This window comes from Meriones unguiculatus, chromosome 6, assembly GCF_030254825.1.
Source record: "Meriones unguiculatus strain TT.TT164.6M chromosome 6, Bangor_MerUng_6.1, whole genome shotgun sequence".
NCBI lineage: Eukaryota > Metazoa > Chordata > Mammalia > Rodentia > Muridae > Meriones > Meriones unguiculatus.
This window is the reverse complement of record NC_083354.1, coordinates 38,388,009-38,405,707: the sequence shown is the minus strand read 5'-3', so window position 1 is coordinate 38,405,707 and position 17,699 is coordinate 38,388,009. Positions and strand designations below refer to the sequence as shown.

Here is a 17,699-nt window from a genome sequence, read left to right as displayed (position 1 = left end):
TTGTCAAATTTGGCCAGATTACAGAGAGTACTTCAGTATCTTCAAGAAGCCAGGAAAGGGTCTATTTGAAGATGCCTGTTCTCTCAGAGGTTCCTGTCCTGACAAATAGTGCTTTTATGACGTTATGCAGTACAGATTGTTTCCCATCTCTGTTAAGAAGTCTGTAGTTTTGAATGTTTAGCATGTTCTTAACACAGAAAATAGTGCTCTGAATTTGTTTAAATAGGATTTTTGTTTACTTTCCATTCTAAATCATGAATAAATCAGCACTAAAAAAAAACTTTATCATTACTTGACTTATGGAGAAACACCGCAGGTTAAAATAAAAGATATAAATACTTGAACCTGAAGGTTTTTGTTTTCCTTTAAAAGTAGTTATTTAGAAATAATTAGTCTGAATGGTTTTGAGAGTATGACATTTTCTCTGTGCATCCAGACATGTGTGACGACATAAACATTGCACTCTCCATTCCTTTTATTAAAACTAAACAATGCTTAATTTCTTGCTCTGTTTTATTTAATAAGTTGTGCCTCTTCAGTATACCTATTATAGATGTTAAGCATGTCATAGTTGCTCAGATATTTACTGAATGATAATCAATGTGTACATACATTGTTTAGTTTAATATATGTATGTGCAACTTACTAAAATTCACATTTGATGATTTTATAGATTTTTAGGTTGTTTTTTTTAAATGAGGTGGTGGGGTTGTTTTTTGTTTGTTTATATTCTGTTTTTGTAGATAGGGTCTCTGGTATCCTTGGCTGTCCCACAGCTGGCTGTGTAAAGTAAGCTGGCCTCAAACTCACAGACAAAGCGATTGGCCTACCTCTGCCTCCTGAGTGTTGGACTCAAGGGGTCACCACCAGGCTCAACCTTAATGATGTAGTAAATGTCCTTGTGCTCCCTTTCCCCCTTGGTATGGAGTTAATAAGTACTCCCAAGCCTTGCTCATACTTGTAACAATCCTGTTTCAGTAGGCTAGAATACTTACACGTGGGTTCTTGGTTAAAGATTCATGCAGTTTTAGTCAATGAATGAAGGCTGTAGTCCTTCATAATTTTACTCACATTTTTGAGCATTTATTTTCTCTTTGGTGTTGTATGCTATGAAGTTTGTAAGGTTTTTGCCTCTCTGATGTGCAAATACAATCTTTCTTGCAACTTTGGTTTCTGTCAGTGCAGCTGAACAGTTTTGTGTATTTACTTTACTGAGTTTATTATTAGTTTTTCTTTTGCTCACCATATTTTCATTTTTTATGAACTGATTGTTTCTTATTTGCTTAGGATATATGAGGCCTTAGGTTTAAGCTTAAGCACTCTCTCTCTCTCTCTCTCTCTCTCTCTCTCACACACACACACACACACATGAACACAGTAGGGAAGGGAGAAGGAAAAGGAGGGACATTAATAGGTAATGATAGTGGTTATCCAACATTGTGAATGTAGTTAAATATAGTGTTAAAACTTTTAAAATGGTAAAATTCATGTAATTATATTTTGTTGTACTTAAAAAATAATGACTTAAAATTTAAATTTACTTTTTCATGTATATATGTGTTTGTTCCACATCTGTGTAAGCTTGTAATGCCGTTTTTCCAGGAAGCTTTTTGTTGTTTGATGTTTATTTTCATGGTGCATTCAGTGCCACTAAAATTTCCGAATTTAATTAGCCATACAGTTCATTTCAAAGACAAACCCTTTAAGTGTGTAGATGATATAGTTTGGATACCTTTTCTGCAGCACTGCCAACTTTTATATCAATAATGAAATTTCTCTTTTAGCTTAAGAAAATCAGAGCGCTGCTTGTTGCTGGGGCTGCACAGTATGATTGCTTTTTCCAGCACTTGCGTTTGTTGGATGGAGCGCTTAAGCTGTCCGCTAAGGATCTCAGGTCCCAGGTGGTCAGGGAAGCTTGCATCACTGTTGCGTAAGTGTTTCTTGTGCTGGGGGTTTGTCTGTTTTTGCACAGGGGCTTACTGTACAGCTCTGGCTGTCTGGGAACTCACCATGTAAACCAGGCTAGCCTCAAACTCACAGAAATCTGCCTTTCTGGGCTTTCCTGAGTGCTAAGATGAAAGGTGTGCACTACCATACCTGGAATGCTATTTTTTTTTTTTTTTTTAGTGAATGAATGCAGTATTCATTGAATCAGAGTTCAGTAAGTAATGCAGTAGCAGGATCACCCCTAAAGAAGCTAATATATGGCCCCCAAATCACTTTTATTATGCATAACAAATTCATTTATCTTTGTTTTTGTTATTCTTTAAATCTTCTTTGTACTAAAATTGTAGCACAATGATAGAGTACTTGCCTAGCATGTGTGAGGCCACGTGTTCAAACCCTAGCACTAGATAAAAGACATCTTCCACAATCTTTATACCAACACCCTGGTGATAGAGTCTCCTTCTTTCTTTCTTTCTTTCTTTCTTTCTTTCTTTCTTTCTTTCTTTCTTTCTTTCTTTCTTTCTCTCTCTCTCTCTCTCTCTCTCTCTCTCTCTCTCTCTCTCTCTTGTCAGCTCCATGTATACCGGGAAAAAATGGGTCTGGAACTGACTGTACTTTTCTCATTCTTAATTTGCTTGTTAAGTACCCTGTTTCTGATATCTTAGCAAATTAGAATCATAACACCGTTAATTTATCAGAATCTGTTTGTATATCCTCTCCCCTGAAATCTCATTTACCACTGCACTCACCTGAGTACTATTGTGTCGTATGTGGGTTTTGAAGCATCTTTTGAAGACAGGGATCGCAGAGGGACATGCAGTTCGTCTTCTAGTCCTGTTGTGTTACTGTCCTAAGAAAGAAAGGCGAGATAGAAATAAATTCCATAACATTCTGTGTTTCTTTTAAAGAAACCAAAATTATACAATTCTCACTACATAAGGCTGAACTAGGAAAATAGAGATTCATGTAACCCAATCATGTATTTTAAATAAGGGAGTAAACTGCTGAGCACAGTGATCATGTGTGTAACCCCAGCCCTGGGCGGGTGGAGATGGGAAGGTCCAGAGTTAAGGATTATCTTGGGCTGTAAGTGAGGTCAAGGCCTGCATGACCACATGAGACCCTGTCTCCAAACAAACAAACAAAAAACCACAAAACAGCAAAAACAAAAAAAACCACATTAATCAAATAAAGATTCTATTTTGAAATTGACCAATGTCACAAAAATTGTCTAGGTGTCCTAAGTGTTTTAACTGAAGCTAGTCAGGACTAGTAGGACAGCTCAGTGGGTTAGCTGCTTGCTGTGCAAGCACAGGGAGTTGGGCTGTGCCCTTCTAACCTCAGCACTGGGGAGATGGAGGCAGGAAGAGCCCAGGCTCGTTGGCCAGCTAGTGCGCAGCTTAGTTGGTGACCCCAGGCCAGTGAGAAAGAACAGATGGTTTTCCTGAGGGTGGCTTCTGAGCTTGTCGTCCATGTTACACTCACTCAAGCACAAGTGCTCCCCACCCCCAGAACTAAGTTGCTTAATTACAAATGTGGAAAGGAAACACAGATATCCTTCAGACACTGAATATAAGCGATACCAGAGTTGGAGTTTTAGTTGTGGATTCTTATATCCTGCCCCAATGGTGACTCCCCTACCCCACCAAAAAATGTAATTGGATCAAAATAGGGAGTGTTTTCTGAAACATTGATTTGGATAAGATTTGGAACTTAAGAGTAAAATATTTTGGACATTAAGTTTATCTGACGAAAAACCACAGACAGTGTAATAATTTTACTTAATATTTACGTAGCAATCATAGTTGGATTCTGTGATCACAAAGCATCTCTAAGTGTCTTCACACAGAAGTTTATAAAATACCACATTTTGTCTTTGGACCGCCAGTTATTGGATATAAAAAGAAGAGGAGGTATAGTCCCTGGAGGGTGGGGTGCAGCTCAATTGGTAGAAGCACAGATGAAACCTTCCCTGGCTTTGAATTCTGGTGCCTCACAAGCCAGGCATGTGGTGTACACCTGTAATGTCAGTATTTGGGAAGTGGAGGCAGGAGGATCAAGAAGTCAGTCATCCTTGGCTGCATATCAGATTTGAGGCTAGCATTAAGAAATGAAGCCCTTTCTCAAAAGAAATAAATGCATTTTTTCCATATTTAATATTAAACTAATTTCTGTGTTCCTTTGTAGCCACCTTTCAACAGTTTTGGGAAACAAGTTTGATCACGGCGCTGAAGCAATTGTACCTACACTTTTTAATCTTGTCCCCAATAGTGCAAAAGTCATGGCAACTTCTGGATGTGCAGCAATCAGATTTATTATTCGGGTAGGTTTCTCACGAATTCCCTCTCACCCATGTACTTAGCTAGGTCATATTATTATTGTTTTTACTTCTAAAGGACAGACTTTTGAATTATGTTTTTGATAATAAAAACAATTCACAGTTAACATGGAGCATATATATAATGCAAAAGACTACAAAGTATACCCATTCGAATATGGATCATAACATATATACACAGGTGAGCGCGTGTGCTTATATATAATCGCAGGTGTTGCAGATAGTAATGAAAGTACCACACTCTTAGTATGGGATACTGTAACCTAGAGATTTTCATAATGATGTTATAGTTTTTCAAAATAAGAGAAATGGAGTGCATGATAGCTGTATTGGGAATTGGAAAAGTGTGTATAGCCAGAACAAAGGTGATACATATCCATCCTTAAGCTCTGTAAGCATTTTAGTGTTTATTACTTCACTAAAGAAAAATATAACAATTACAAGTTGCAGGGCAATGTCTATTGCTTACTTGAATCTAAGAGGTGTGTGATTCAGCCAGAATGAAAGTTCTGTTAAAATCAGTTTCACCCAGTATACTGTATCACAGTGGGTGTCCTGTGGTTGCCATTTCATTACCATGCAGTTACCACATACATACACATGCACACATGCACAAATGTACACGCATCCATATTGACTTTACAGGTCTTCCCTGGACATATGAATAATTTGTCTTTCTTAGATATTGGTAACTTTACAGATTTCTATTAAGAACTATACCATCATCATTATTACTCTAATTAGGGAAATTTGGGTTTCTTTAGATCTGATTTACAGCCTTTCTCTGGCTCTACCATGGCAAAGCCCTTAAGTGTAAGACACACAGAAGCACTCCGTAACATGTACGGTGTTTCATGCTTTTCTAAACTGTCTTTTCAGCATACCCATGTACCCAGACTTATACCTTTAATAACAAGCAACTGCACATCAAAGTCAGTTCCTGTAAGGAGGTAAGTTTTAAGGAGGGAAAGGGTTTTTCAGTATAACTTTTACCATTAAGTAATACCTTTAATTCGTGGTTTAGTGTAACAATTAGTTATGACTTCTTAAAATTACCTTTTCCATTAAAACATGATGTCTTTTTTCATTTCTGTTTACCTTTGCTGTGTGTGCACGCGCAATTGCACCTGTATTGGCAAGCTCCTGCCATAGGATGCTTGTGGAGGTCAGAAGACAACTTTGAAAAATCTGTGTTTTTTGCTTTTTGTTTTTTTTTTTTTTCCCAACTGTGTGGATCCTGGGACTCAAAATCAGGCTGGTGGTGAGCACCTTCCTTGCCCAGCCATCTCTCTAACACATGATAAAAGTGTTTTGGCTACATCCCACTCGAGGGAAAGGCAATAAAGCAACTGCTGTGAGCACTCATGTTTCTCAGATTTACCACTTTAAGCTGTGGTATATTTAGTTCACTGGTTGCCTTGTTCTTCAGAATATAAAGTTAGGAATAGCTAGAATTCTACAGCTTCCACTGGTTTCTGTCTCAGTGCATATGTGAATTATGGGACAAATGAGTTCAACCCCATAGACTGTGTAGAAAACAGTAAATAGATAAATCAAGTTTGTTAGTCCCTCTTTTACTTTCATGATTTCTGGGGGAAATATTTATTTATTTTGAGAGAAGGTCTTGCAGTATAGCCAGATTGGCCTTGAACTCATGATTGTTCTGCCTTTGGTTCTCAAGTGCTGAGATTTCAGGTGGGCACCACTATACCTAGTTTGATGTCTTCGAAACTTACTGCCATCAGTAATTACGACCTGAAGGCTAACTCTGTAGGCAGGTGGTAAAGCACTTGCCCCAGACTCAGGGTCAAGGCCACAGGGAATGTAAGGACAGTGTTTGTATCTTTAGGCTTAGTATTTGTGCATTGAATGTTGGAGAGCAATCCGTTTTGCACAAGACTTTGTCATTGGACAAAGGCTGAATAAGGCATTATGTCCTTTATGTGATTTAAATTTTTTATAATAGTTATGTAGTCACTTCTTTGTAACATCAGGAGTCAGATAATAACTCCCCATAGGTGAAATGTGGCTAACAGTCCATTTTTCCAAAGCCTAGAAATGAAGAACAGAATGGCTGAAGTTGAGAATTAGAGGGCTTAGGAGAAAATATATATGAATTTGCTTTAAAATTTTATGTGTACATATTTAAGTAGAAGCAAAAGTTCTAGACTAGTGTGAACTTGGCCATTACTGTATATTTCATTATGTGTGCACGATGTATGTCAGGGCTGCATAGCACATAAGGAAGTCAGAGGACTGCTTTGTAGAATTGAGTCTCTTCTTTCATGTTTATGTGTGCCTGCTAAGCAATCTGTGGGCTCCATCATAAGTATTCTATATTTCATGAATACTTTTAAGTTAAATTATAGGACTCAAAAACTATCTAGCATAGTAATATCTATTCTTTTTATTTTTATGTATAGGAGTGCTTTATTTGCTTGTACACCTGCACACTAGAAGAGGGCATCAGATCACATTATAGATGGTTGTGAGCTACCATGTGGTTGCTAGGAATTGAACTCAGGGCCTCTGGAAGAGCAGAAAGTGATTGTTTAATTGTAATTTAACATCTATTTTTCAGGCGTTCATTTGAATTTTTAGATCTGTTGCTGCAAGAATGGCAGACTCATTCACTGGAAAGGTAGGCCTCCCACCCATACACACACACAAACGAGTTACGTTCTCCTTCCCCTGGTGACAGTAATGCCGAAGGGGTTTTATATTGTTTCTCCCTTCGTCTAGAGACGTTTGTCCTTGGCTTTCTTCCTTAGAGCTGTGATGCTGTGCTCCTCCTCTGCAGTCAGCAGTGAATAGTGTGGTTTTTGCTTGGTTGGTGATGGCCCCTTAGGTAGAATAAATAGGTTATGTAAGATCCTTCGCATTGAATTGGGCAAATGTTTTAAAAAGCACTATATGAGGTAGGTCTCTTGAGTTGCAGTCTTTTGTGTAGTGAAGTGTTGGCTAGAGGGATGAAGAAAACGTCCTCCCGTTTGAATGAAGAGGTTTTTTATTTTTTATTTTTTTAAGAGAATTTGCTGGAGTGTTTTTCCATAGTAGCTGACTGGTGTCACTGGACAGCATCTGTTGTAACTCTTGGATGAAGGAAAGTGTGAACAGTTAGTCCGCTCCTTACAGGGCTGTGTGTGTACAATTTCATGCTAGTTTTAAATTTTGAAGCACCAAAGATAACCTGCATTTTTATGGAATATTTTACTGATTTTTATTTTTAATGGAATTCTTCACAGTTCTTTTATTTAAAAAATTACATGTGTGATTATGTCCATGGAGTGTGGGTATCCTAGGAATCCAAAGATGTTAGATCTTCTGAGACTGAAGTTACAGGCAGCTATGTTCTGTGGCTGTTGGTGCACGGACAGCATTTGCTGTCAACTGCTGGGCATCTCGATAGACGGCGTAGGTCTTTATTGTTTTTTTTTATACACAAGCAAGAAGTAATTCATTTTTTGTTGGTCTGTTTTGTTGCAGGTACTTTTTATTTACTGGTTAGATCAGTGGTTCTCAACTTGTGGGTCCAGACCCCTTTTGAGGGCCAGATAACCCTTTCATAGGGGTTGTATATCAGATGTCCTGCATATCAGACATTTACATTATGATTCATAACAGTAGCAAAATTATAGTTATGAAGTAGCAACAAAATAGTTTTGTGGTTGGGGGGGCCCTCACCACAAGATGAGAAACCATATGAAAGCTTCACAGCATTAGGAAGGTTGAGAACTACTGGGTTAGATCATACTTGTAGCAAATCATTTTCAACAGTTGTGGGATAGGGAGGAACCAACTCTACAGGTATTTTCCACTCTCAAATATATAATAAGTTTTAAATTTAAATACTGCATATGTATTTACCTCTTGTTAGTATTTTATAAAAATAATTATTTTCTGAATTATCTGAAGGAAACAATATATGGGTAAGATGTGTAGGGCACATTGTTAGAAAATCTTCTACTCTTTGACCTGCCTACACCTGTAATTCCAGCTAGTTTGAGGCCTGGGGGATGGAGCATAAGTGAGGCTGGCCCAGGGTGCATAGAAAGACGCCATCACAATAGGACAAGAGAAAAGGATGTTAGGTGTGGCATTGCACACTTGTCACCTCTGCACTCTGGAGGCTGATACAGGATGATTGTTTTGAGTTTAAGATCATCCTGGGCTATGGAGCAATTATGTCACTTAGTTAACCTTTCACACTTTTCTCACCTTTGGGGTAGCTGTGTGCCATGTAGGAGTAACGATTGTTTGTGGCGAAATACTAATCTAAAGATGCATTTGTTGTGTAGACATGCAGCTGTCCTGGTTGAAACTATCAAGAAGGGGATTCATGATGCCGATGCTGAGGCCAGAGTGGAGGCAAGAAAGTGAGTCTGTGCTGTAGTTTTGTGACAGCATAATTAAACATACTTAGAGAAGTTTTGTTGTCGTTTTTAAGGAATTATGTTGAGAGGTGATTATATTACCAATATCCCACTTACTCTGACTAACTCTCCAGCAAAATTGAAGTGCGTGCTATCCACTAACTCTGATAGACAGAACAACCCACCTCCAGTTGTGATCTGTGCAGTCATCACAGTTCTCATTTCATCAGAGTATTCACTTCCATTGTCCATAAGACAACCGTGTTTATTGAGTAGATACTTTGCACCAGATAACATTCCCTTACCCACCCCCTCCTCCCCCCGCCACATAAACACACACCACTTTTGAGACAGGTTCTCACTCTGTAGCCTTGGCTGATCTGGGACTCGATATGTAGACCAAGCTAGCCTTGAACTCGCAGAGGTCTACCCTCCTCTGCCTTCTGAGTGCTGGGATTGAAGGCAAGCACCACCACAGCTGGGCCATTTTAAACTTTTTAATCCTGAAGATAGTCCCACTAAAGTGGACTGTCTTTGTAGCTGCACCCGGAGTCTAAGATTGGGGATTCACCCAAGTGTGATTGTGCGGTTCCCAGGGCTACATGAGCTGTAAGTGGCACAACCAGGCTGTGAACTGAGGTTTGCTTTTCTGAAAAACGTGCAGTTTTTCCACTGAAATTTGTTCAGTTTTCACCTGACACAGAGAATGCATTAAATATGTGTGAGTGTGTTTCCCCAGGCATGTCTAGCTGTTACTGACACACTTTTCTTTCTTTTACAGGACATACATGGGTCTTAGAAACCACTTTCCTGGTGAAGCTGAGACGTTGTATAATTCCCTTGAGCCATCCTATCAGAAAAGTCTTCAGACTTACTTAAGGAGTTCTGGCAGTGTGGCATCTCTTCCACAGTCAGACAGGTCCTCCTCAAGCTCCCAGGAGAGTCTCAAGTAAGGGTACACACTGATGTCTGCGTTCCTCTCCATCCTTCACTTAGATAGCTTGCGTCTACTGTGACTTTGAAAAATGGTGACTTGGTTGTTCTTAGTCTTTGGTCTATGGTTAGTTTTAGATCATATGCTAGTTTGACTATTGTTTAGGTTTTAAGAATTTAATGATTCACAGTTTGTTTCTGTGTTCATGTTGAGGTACACTTGACTTTTAGACATTTTTTGATACTATAAAATAATTGATGCAGTGAGTAGTGAATTTCCAGGTCATGACATTGGAGGAGTCCCACAAGACAGGATCTGGTGTGCTAACCTGCCTGTATGCTAGGAATAACCACACTGTCTTTCTTCTAATTGAAAAACTTCGGTGTGCTAGTGATTGGTAGTGCTAACACTGAACTGTCTATGTGCTGAAGAGCAGGGTAAATAAAGTAACCTATTTGTCTCTGTTTGTTCATTGCCAATTGTTTTGCGTTATAGCTAATTCTTGAAAACAACTGCTTTTAAAGGAAATTTTCTCAACTTTCTTGACAGCTGCTGTTTCATTCTTATCAGAATGATCAGTTAAGTCTTGTTACTAAAAGTATTTATTTTTACCTTCCAGTCGTCCCTTTTCTTCTAAATGGTCAACAGCAAATCCTTCAACTGTGGCTGGAAGAGGTAATTGCTTCTTTGAGGAAGAGTTACGGCCTATTTTGTCTTTAAGCAGTATTCCTTAAAGTACTTTGATGTGATCCACAATGAGAAAATATTTCCAAAACCCAGTGTCACAAAAACATGCACACTCCCCGTATCTCTGTGTGCGTGTGTGTAAGCTTTGGGAAGCAGTGCTTACTTAAACCTTTGTGAGCCACTGTTTCTCTTCTGGATAGGAACTACTCAGTTGATTTCACAACTGTCAATAAGTTGGCTCATAATATATTAAAACTCCTTCAAATTGAAATTAAACTTCAAAAGTTAATGACTTGGCTCAGACAGAGTGACAAAGCCCCACTAATTTTTCAATATTCCTATTACTAGACTAACTTCTTGCATTTTTAATAGTAAATAATAATTATTATATCTTATATTTTAGTGTTTCATTTTCACAAATCTGTTTTGAACATCATTTCTAGTTAACAACAGACCAGTCAATTTTATAATCAAAATTCACCGTTTTTCCCATGAGAGAAAAATGAAGCAAAGAAGTGTTCAGAATTTCTGAAGAAGACTTTGTTGTATCATAAGTGAAACTGAGGCATTCAAAGTGTCATTGTGGTGCCCTGCTGCCTTGTGGATCCTTGGTTGCCATAGATGATCAGCTCTTGATGGTTTCAAGCTGATGTGTCTTTGTTTCGTTTGCAGCAGTTTAAATAACACAGGCTAATTTGTTTTCTGTAGTGTCAGTGGGAGGCAGCAAAGCCAGCTCCCTTCCAGGAAGCCTGCAGCGTTCTCGAAGTGACATTGATGTGAATGCTGCAGCTGGCGCCAAGGCACATCACGCCGCTGGACAGGCTGTGCGAAGTGGGCGGTTAGGTGCGGGTGCCCTGAATCCAGGTTCCTATGCGTCGCTTGGTAAGACAGCTAATTGTGCTCTTCCCCGGTCTCAGTGAAGACAAAATCAAATGCCATACTCACTCCTAGTTCATTCTTGCCTATTAGAGATGACTCATGCACCTATCCACCACCTTGTTTCTGCTTCCCTCCATTGTCTTCCTCCTCATGGTAATCAGACCTGTTGATCTTGACCCCATGATCGCCTGTAGAACCTTCATAACTGCACTGGCGCACCTGCCCACTGGCTTCCAAGGGAAGGCGCTAGCTTTGTGATCTTGTTTTTTTGATCCTATTCTATTCCTTTACATCTAGGGGTAAGGGAGAACTATGGAGATCTTCTGTGTCTAATCTAGGTTTAGACATACATTCCAAAGGCCGTTCAGAGTTCATTTTTTCTCTGTGCACCAACTGAAAAGTTTGAGGCGAGTTATCCATGTTGAGTCTCTGTTGCACTCTTCTGTTTTCTTCCTGTGGCTGCAGTGGGAGAGCACTAAGCCGGTAGATTACTAGTACACAGTAAAGGGCCTGAGTTTGGTGAGTGCTAGAATGGCTGTGTTTCAGAACGATGAGGCAAGAGTAGCCCAGTCAGGACAGGTGTTGAAACATGTATTTTACAATGTTTGTATGTTTAAGTTATAACCTGCCACACTCTGTGGTACAATGCATCCTAGATAACCAAAATCTTGAATAAAACTGTAACACAGCTTGTTGAAAACCTAACAGATAGGAATTCATCTAATCTCAAATCATAGAAAAAAATATAAATCTAAATAAATGAAGATGAAAAGTCTTAAATTTAAGTCTAGGATGTGAGAATATAAACTCAAGTAGCTGAGAGAACTTTTACAATATTTCACATAAAAAAACTAAGATAGCAATGTTTCCCACGTCTTTGATAGATGTGCTTATTTTTGTTAAAAAGAAAGGATGCATAGATCATAAAAATAAAAATATCACAGTTGCTTGTAAACACCAGAACAAATATTGGATTTTAACTGTGGTTGAACAAATGGAAGTTAAAAAACTTATAAAGGAAAGCTTAGTTGTTGAGAATGTGATGAACTACATGTTATCAAATAGTGCTGAAGTGAATTAATGATGGGACACTATTTTATAAATGGTAATTTAATACATGAAGGTTTTTTAATGTTTAGAGTTTGGATCCAGGGCCAACGAGGTGACTCAGTAATTAAAGGAAGCTGCTGCCAACCCTGATGACCTCAGTTTAATCATCAGTACTCACGTGACAGAAGGGGAGAACTTTCTCCTATAACTGTGTACTCTGACCTATGGATAGGGACATATAATATAGTTTACAAAAAACAAACAAAAAAAAAACCATAAATTTTTTTTTTAAGTTTTGACCCAATGTGTAAGCAATTACACCAAAAAATACAAGTCAACCTTCCATGTAAGCCAGGTGTGTTGGTGCATGCCTTTAATCTCAGCACTGTGGAGGCAGGTGCAACTGTTACAGTAAAATAAAAGGAAGTAAAAACAGGGCCAGAGGAGGCTCGCCGTGGGCCCCAGCACGAGAATCTGAGTGTGCACATCAAAGCCGGGCCTAGGAGCACACACCCATCTCTGCCCCATGCAACCCTGCTCAGCCTTCTACATGCGTGATTGGTGGGCTCTAATGTCCTCTGCATTGAGCCTTATTTATCATTTGTGAATGTACAGAATTCAGAATGAGTATATCATTTCTTCTATGAACACTTCCTGCATTTAGTTTTTAACAGGTCTCTACGAGGTTCTGAGGATCTGAAAATTGTGTGCTCAGAGTTTTCAGTTTATTGGCAAGATACTGAGAAATGAGAGGCCAAAGGTGGTTTTTTTGACTTTGGTGCATTTTGAGTTGAAGTTGCTGTGAGACCTCAAACTTAAAATGTTTAGGCAACACATGGGATAAAATAGTTATAGAAAGAAAAAGTACACTAAATTCCATACAGTCTTTATCGCAGTCGACACTGGTTAATTTGCTCTTGTTTTCTAAAGCCCTAAGTCCTTTGGGAAAAAGGCAGCATGAGTGTTTTGAAATTTACCTGTTAACTTTTGTAGAGGAAGCTTGGTGTCATACAAAATGGCCTGTGTGTGTGTGTGTGTGTGTGTGTGTGTATTGGAGGTATGGGTCATGATAAAAATCTTTACCTAACATGTATATAAAGTTTTATAAATATTCTCAATAGTTGTGTTTATGAAACTGCCTGAATAGCAAGGAAAACAAATGATTTTGGTGAGATCATTTGGACAAAAGTAAAAACTTGGTTGGTTGTGGAAGAAGTTGGCACTGGAATCTGTAAATTGTTCCCATGCTTGATGGTCAAGAAAGCTCTGTAGCTCCTCATGGTTCTGGTACTTTCCTCTTCCCTCTCCTCATTTTTTAAAGATCTATGGAGTTACATTTGTTTGTGTACTATAGTGGTCAGTTTAGGAAGAAAGAAGTGCAAGGATGAAAAGAGAACTTCACGGTGCAGCTTCTCTGGAAGGTGTGAGGCGTGGCATTTCGTGAACAGAGCTGGGAGGCAGCCTGGCTGTGAAGAGCCACAGTTTTACTGAGTCAGAATACAAGGAAATGGAGGGGATGGTAGATTCAGACATGGTATTTGCAGTAGCAGGTGGGTATTAAGAAGAGTGTCATTGGAAGATTGTAATTTTCCACCTGAGAATTCTTGATCTAAGAAGTAACTTAAGGCTTTGGAGAGTCTTTGAATACAAGAGGAGGGACATTTTTAGACTTGGCATAACTACCACACATTTGGGTCTTGTGGCTGAGACTTATTAGAGTGGAAGGCTGCACAGCAGAACCAATTGGGAGAAAAACTTGGAGGTCTAATGTATGCTGTGGAGTTCTCGCTGTAGGAGCTGGGCTTGGGAAGACACCTTCCTCTGGCATGAAGCGCTGCAACATGTTAGCCAGTGTTTCTGTTGCGGAAGCTCATTTAAGACTTCCAGTCTAGGGCGGAGCAGGGAGCAGGGGCTGACCATATTGGCTCTTTGCTTTCTCAGCAAGCCACAATTAACAGAATTCCAGACACCCCAAAGAAAGGAGATGCTCACCACAAATGATACTGTTTGCAGAATGGTTCAGGCAGATGGCTGTGGTAGTCCAGTACCTCCACTGTGACTTAACTTTGTTACTATGGGGGCACTCACAGCTGAGTCAACAGAGGCCAGGATCACATACAGGACCTTCCGAAAAGCAGCAGCACCAGGCATGGTGGCATATACCCATGACTGCAGCATTCAGGAGGCCGGGACCGGAGGATTGTGGCACATGAGCCTCAGAAACAAGAACATTGTCAGTCTTACTGCCTTAGCTTTCTCTTATGCCCAATCTTAAAGGCCTGGTCTTCACAAGTGCCACCTGATCACATAGCTGTGTGATTTTTGTCTATGGACTAATGGGATAGAGACAGAGAGTTCTTATATTTACCCAGATATGTGATTATAGCAGCTGAAAGTTCAAAGAAAAGATGAGATTCATGAGCAGTCAGATGGCAAACTGAACCTTTATAGTGAATTGTTGTCTTTAAGGAAAAAAATCAGATTACAAAATCTTTTTTCTAATATACTAAGTTTTCCTCTGTTCTTTGCTTGCTCTTTCATCAAAGAGGATACTTCTGACAAGATGGATGGTAAGACTTTTATAATTCTTTTCCACATTTCTATTGGGTCCTTGTCTATTTTATGATTTTCTGAAAATATGCTACTTATTTATCAACAATTTAACATTAAAAGTGACTATATGACTCACCGCTTAAAATTTGAGTTACTTTTTTTTAATCTCCTTGTATTTTTTTCATAACTTAAGTCAGTTACCTGAAATATTTCACATAAATCCTGAAAATGGGCTTTCATATATTTTAAATTTCTTATTTCCTTTTATAATACTGGATTCAGAGGGAGAAAAGGAGTCTCTGAGTCTCTGCTTTAGCATGTTAGTCACTGACTGGTGGAGCCAGGTCACACATTTATTGTAATTCAGAGGCTGAGCTTTTTAAACTTAATGTTTGACCACAGCGGAAGTCTAAGCTTTGCCTTTTAAATCCCAGTATTCAAATTATTGCTGTTTGTCTGTAGTTGCTTTGATTTAATAACAAGTCTGTACAGTGTTTTATATGACACTAGAGAGAAAATCATGGCAACTTTCTCTTCATTGTTAAGGCCTATTGTTTAGCTGGAAGTTTGAGCTTTCTTAAAGAATTTATTAATAAAAATACTAAAACAAGACAGCTTTCTCTTAAATATTACATAAACTCTACAAATTGACCCCAATTGTCTTTTTCTATTTTAATGAATTAGAAGCTTTATTTAATCTCAAGTTGGGAATGTGAGTGTTATTTTTGGTATCTCCATTGTAAAGTAATTAAGACATTTTGAATGAAATGACAGCTATCAGGGGTATTTTTTTTTTTTTCTTAACTCTTAGATGGCCTCGAATTTTGATATTGCTGGAGTACTTGGAACATTTGTCACTTCCCAATCAAAGTATTTTTCTTGTTTGGGTCAGAATTAACAGCCGTTCTGAGGATCCTGTGGTAGCTGCTGTGTTACTGTGTTCAGCCCTTCATCTTGAGTGTGCGCCGTGCCGCGTGTGGCACTGCCCTGCAGCAGTAGTGTGTTAAGTGTTGACACTTGGTTATTTTCAGGGGCGTTCACACGTGTTGTGGGTAACATACAGCCTCTTGAGTAAATAGCTGAGAGCTCCTGTAGTCTTTGAATTTGTATGTGCTTTGATGAAAATATTAGGCAAATAGGCCTAGGTCATGGATTTGATTTCTTCTACACTTGTTTTTGCTGTTTCTGTAGTTGATTTTCTAGTTCACTTATGGCTACCTTTTGAAAATAAACAGAAAATGTTCCTACTTTAGAAAATTCTATATAAAGCTTTCTTTGCGAAGAATTGTAATCAGAGAATTAAATTGTTCCTGAGTAATTAATTTCTCAGATTTCTTCTACCCTTTTAAAATTTAAATTGTTATTTTTAGTTTCCTGGCTTTAAGTTTTTTGGTATGAATTGTGAATTGAATTCTGTCAGATTATTTTTTGTCATTTGAATGTTTTTGTGACCAAATCCTATCTGACTAAAGTTTGTTCTGCTTTCACCTTTTCAGATGAATCTTGGGGGAAGGGGATTGTAAGATAGCATTTTCAGAATTTGTTGAAATGTTGTTTTATTTCTCTTATTTAGGAACAGCATCTGAAGATGGTAAGAAGTAAATATTTTGTTAGTAACACAAACACCTCTACCTCACTATTTTCATTGGTAGTACATACTGAAACTAAAACAGGCTAATTTACCTGCAGATCTTTGTCATTTGCCAGCTGTGGTAGCTTCTGCATTTCTATATTTGGTTGTGTTCATTGTGTGTGAATTTTTTTCTAATTCTTCATTGTGCAGTTTTGCTTTATATCTTGGATCATCTCATGCTAGAAAAACATAATTGCTTAACATGTTTAATATCTAGTATTTAATTTCATTTTTCCCAGTAGTGACAACAGAAATGCTTTTATTTTTGCTTTTAAAAAAGTTAATGCCAAGTCATTTTTGCTTCATGGGAATGCTGCTTTTTTTTGTTGTTGTTGTTGGACATTAAATACTTTTACTTCATCTATTTTGAAATGTCTTTTAATTTTGAATTGGTGACTAGTGAATTTAATCTCGGATTTAAATTCAGTTTGAGAATATAACTACTTGCTACATATGCTTTCCTGAGTCAGTTCACATTTTAAGAAAAATATTTATTCCTTCTGAATTTATAGAAATGAAAAGAATTCAGTTTTTATGTTTATCCTTCCTGAAGGCTATCTCGTTAAAGCCTTTGGTTTTATTTAAACACCATGTTTCTTCTCAAAGTTTTACATGAACATCATTTTTTTTAGTATAAAACCAAATGCATGTAATCTGTTTTGGTTCTATATTAACTGTAGTGTGCTTAAGATAGTTTTTTGTTTGAAGTTTAAATTGAAGTACTCTAAAAATATAGATTTTGATAATGAAAATGAATTGCAGTTTACATCAGCACTTTTAATTTAAAGCATTTCTATGTGGCTAGAATGCGGATGGATTCTTTATTCAAATGTAATCGCCCAGTTCCTCTGCCTTTTAGTTATGAGGACATTCTTTCCTTCCCAGAGAGACTCCTAAAGCCTAAAGGACCTGCAGTCTGGGCTTCTGGGGCCTTGCACTTGACAGCTTCCAGGCTGCACAGTGGTGCTGTCTCTGACTTTGCCTCTGCCTCACTCCCAGCTCCTTCTACTCTTTTCTGACCTCACTTAGTCTTTTATTTTTTAAATCCAGCCCTGCTCTTCAGTGTGTTCTTCTCTAATCAGTATGATCATATTAGACTAGTCAGAATTTTGAGATTTCCTACAAATTGTACCTCTTAATTCATGAAGATTCTAAATGCTTCTTTTTCCTTCCTGTGTTCAGCATAGTGTGGATCTATGTGGGACTATTGCTGGAGCTCACCAGAGTGCCTAACAGGGAGATTTTACTGTCACTCTTTTTTATTACTGGCAGCTTACACAGACACTTTGCTGAACGTATTTTCTT

The 17,699-nt window shown here is 38.2% G+C and overlaps 1 protein-coding gene across 29 annotated transcripts in view; it reads left to right on the top strand.

Annotated features, from left to right (window-relative positions):
- Positions 1-17,699, top strand: part of Clasp2 (cytoplasmic linker associated protein 2) — a 180,655-nt gene that overhangs the window by 87,674 nt on the left and 75,282 nt on the right. For 20 of the 29 annotated variants that reach the window (XM_060385136.1, XM_060385135.1, XM_060385128.1 and 17 more), the window contains 10 exons: positions 1,785-1,930; positions 4,135-4,270; positions 5,165-5,235; positions 6,867-6,926; positions 8,584-8,661; positions 9,440-9,607; positions 10,212-10,267; positions 10,988-11,161; positions 14,755-14,778; positions 16,335-16,352. In XM_060385136.1, the coding sequence (XP_060241119.1) occupies positions 1,785-1,930; positions 4,135-4,270; positions 5,165-5,235; positions 6,867-6,926; positions 8,584-8,661; positions 9,440-9,607; positions 10,212-10,267; positions 10,988-11,161; positions 14,755-14,778; positions 16,335-16,352 (931 nt within the window). The remainder of the gene's footprint in view (positions 1-1,784; positions 1,931-4,134; positions 4,271-5,164; positions 5,236-6,866; positions 6,927-8,583; positions 8,662-9,439; positions 9,608-10,211; positions 10,268-10,987; positions 11,162-14,754; positions 14,779-16,334; positions 16,353-17,699) is intronic. The other 9 variants (XM_060385137.1, XM_060385133.1, XM_060385129.1 and 6 more) reach the window with 3 other exon arrangements.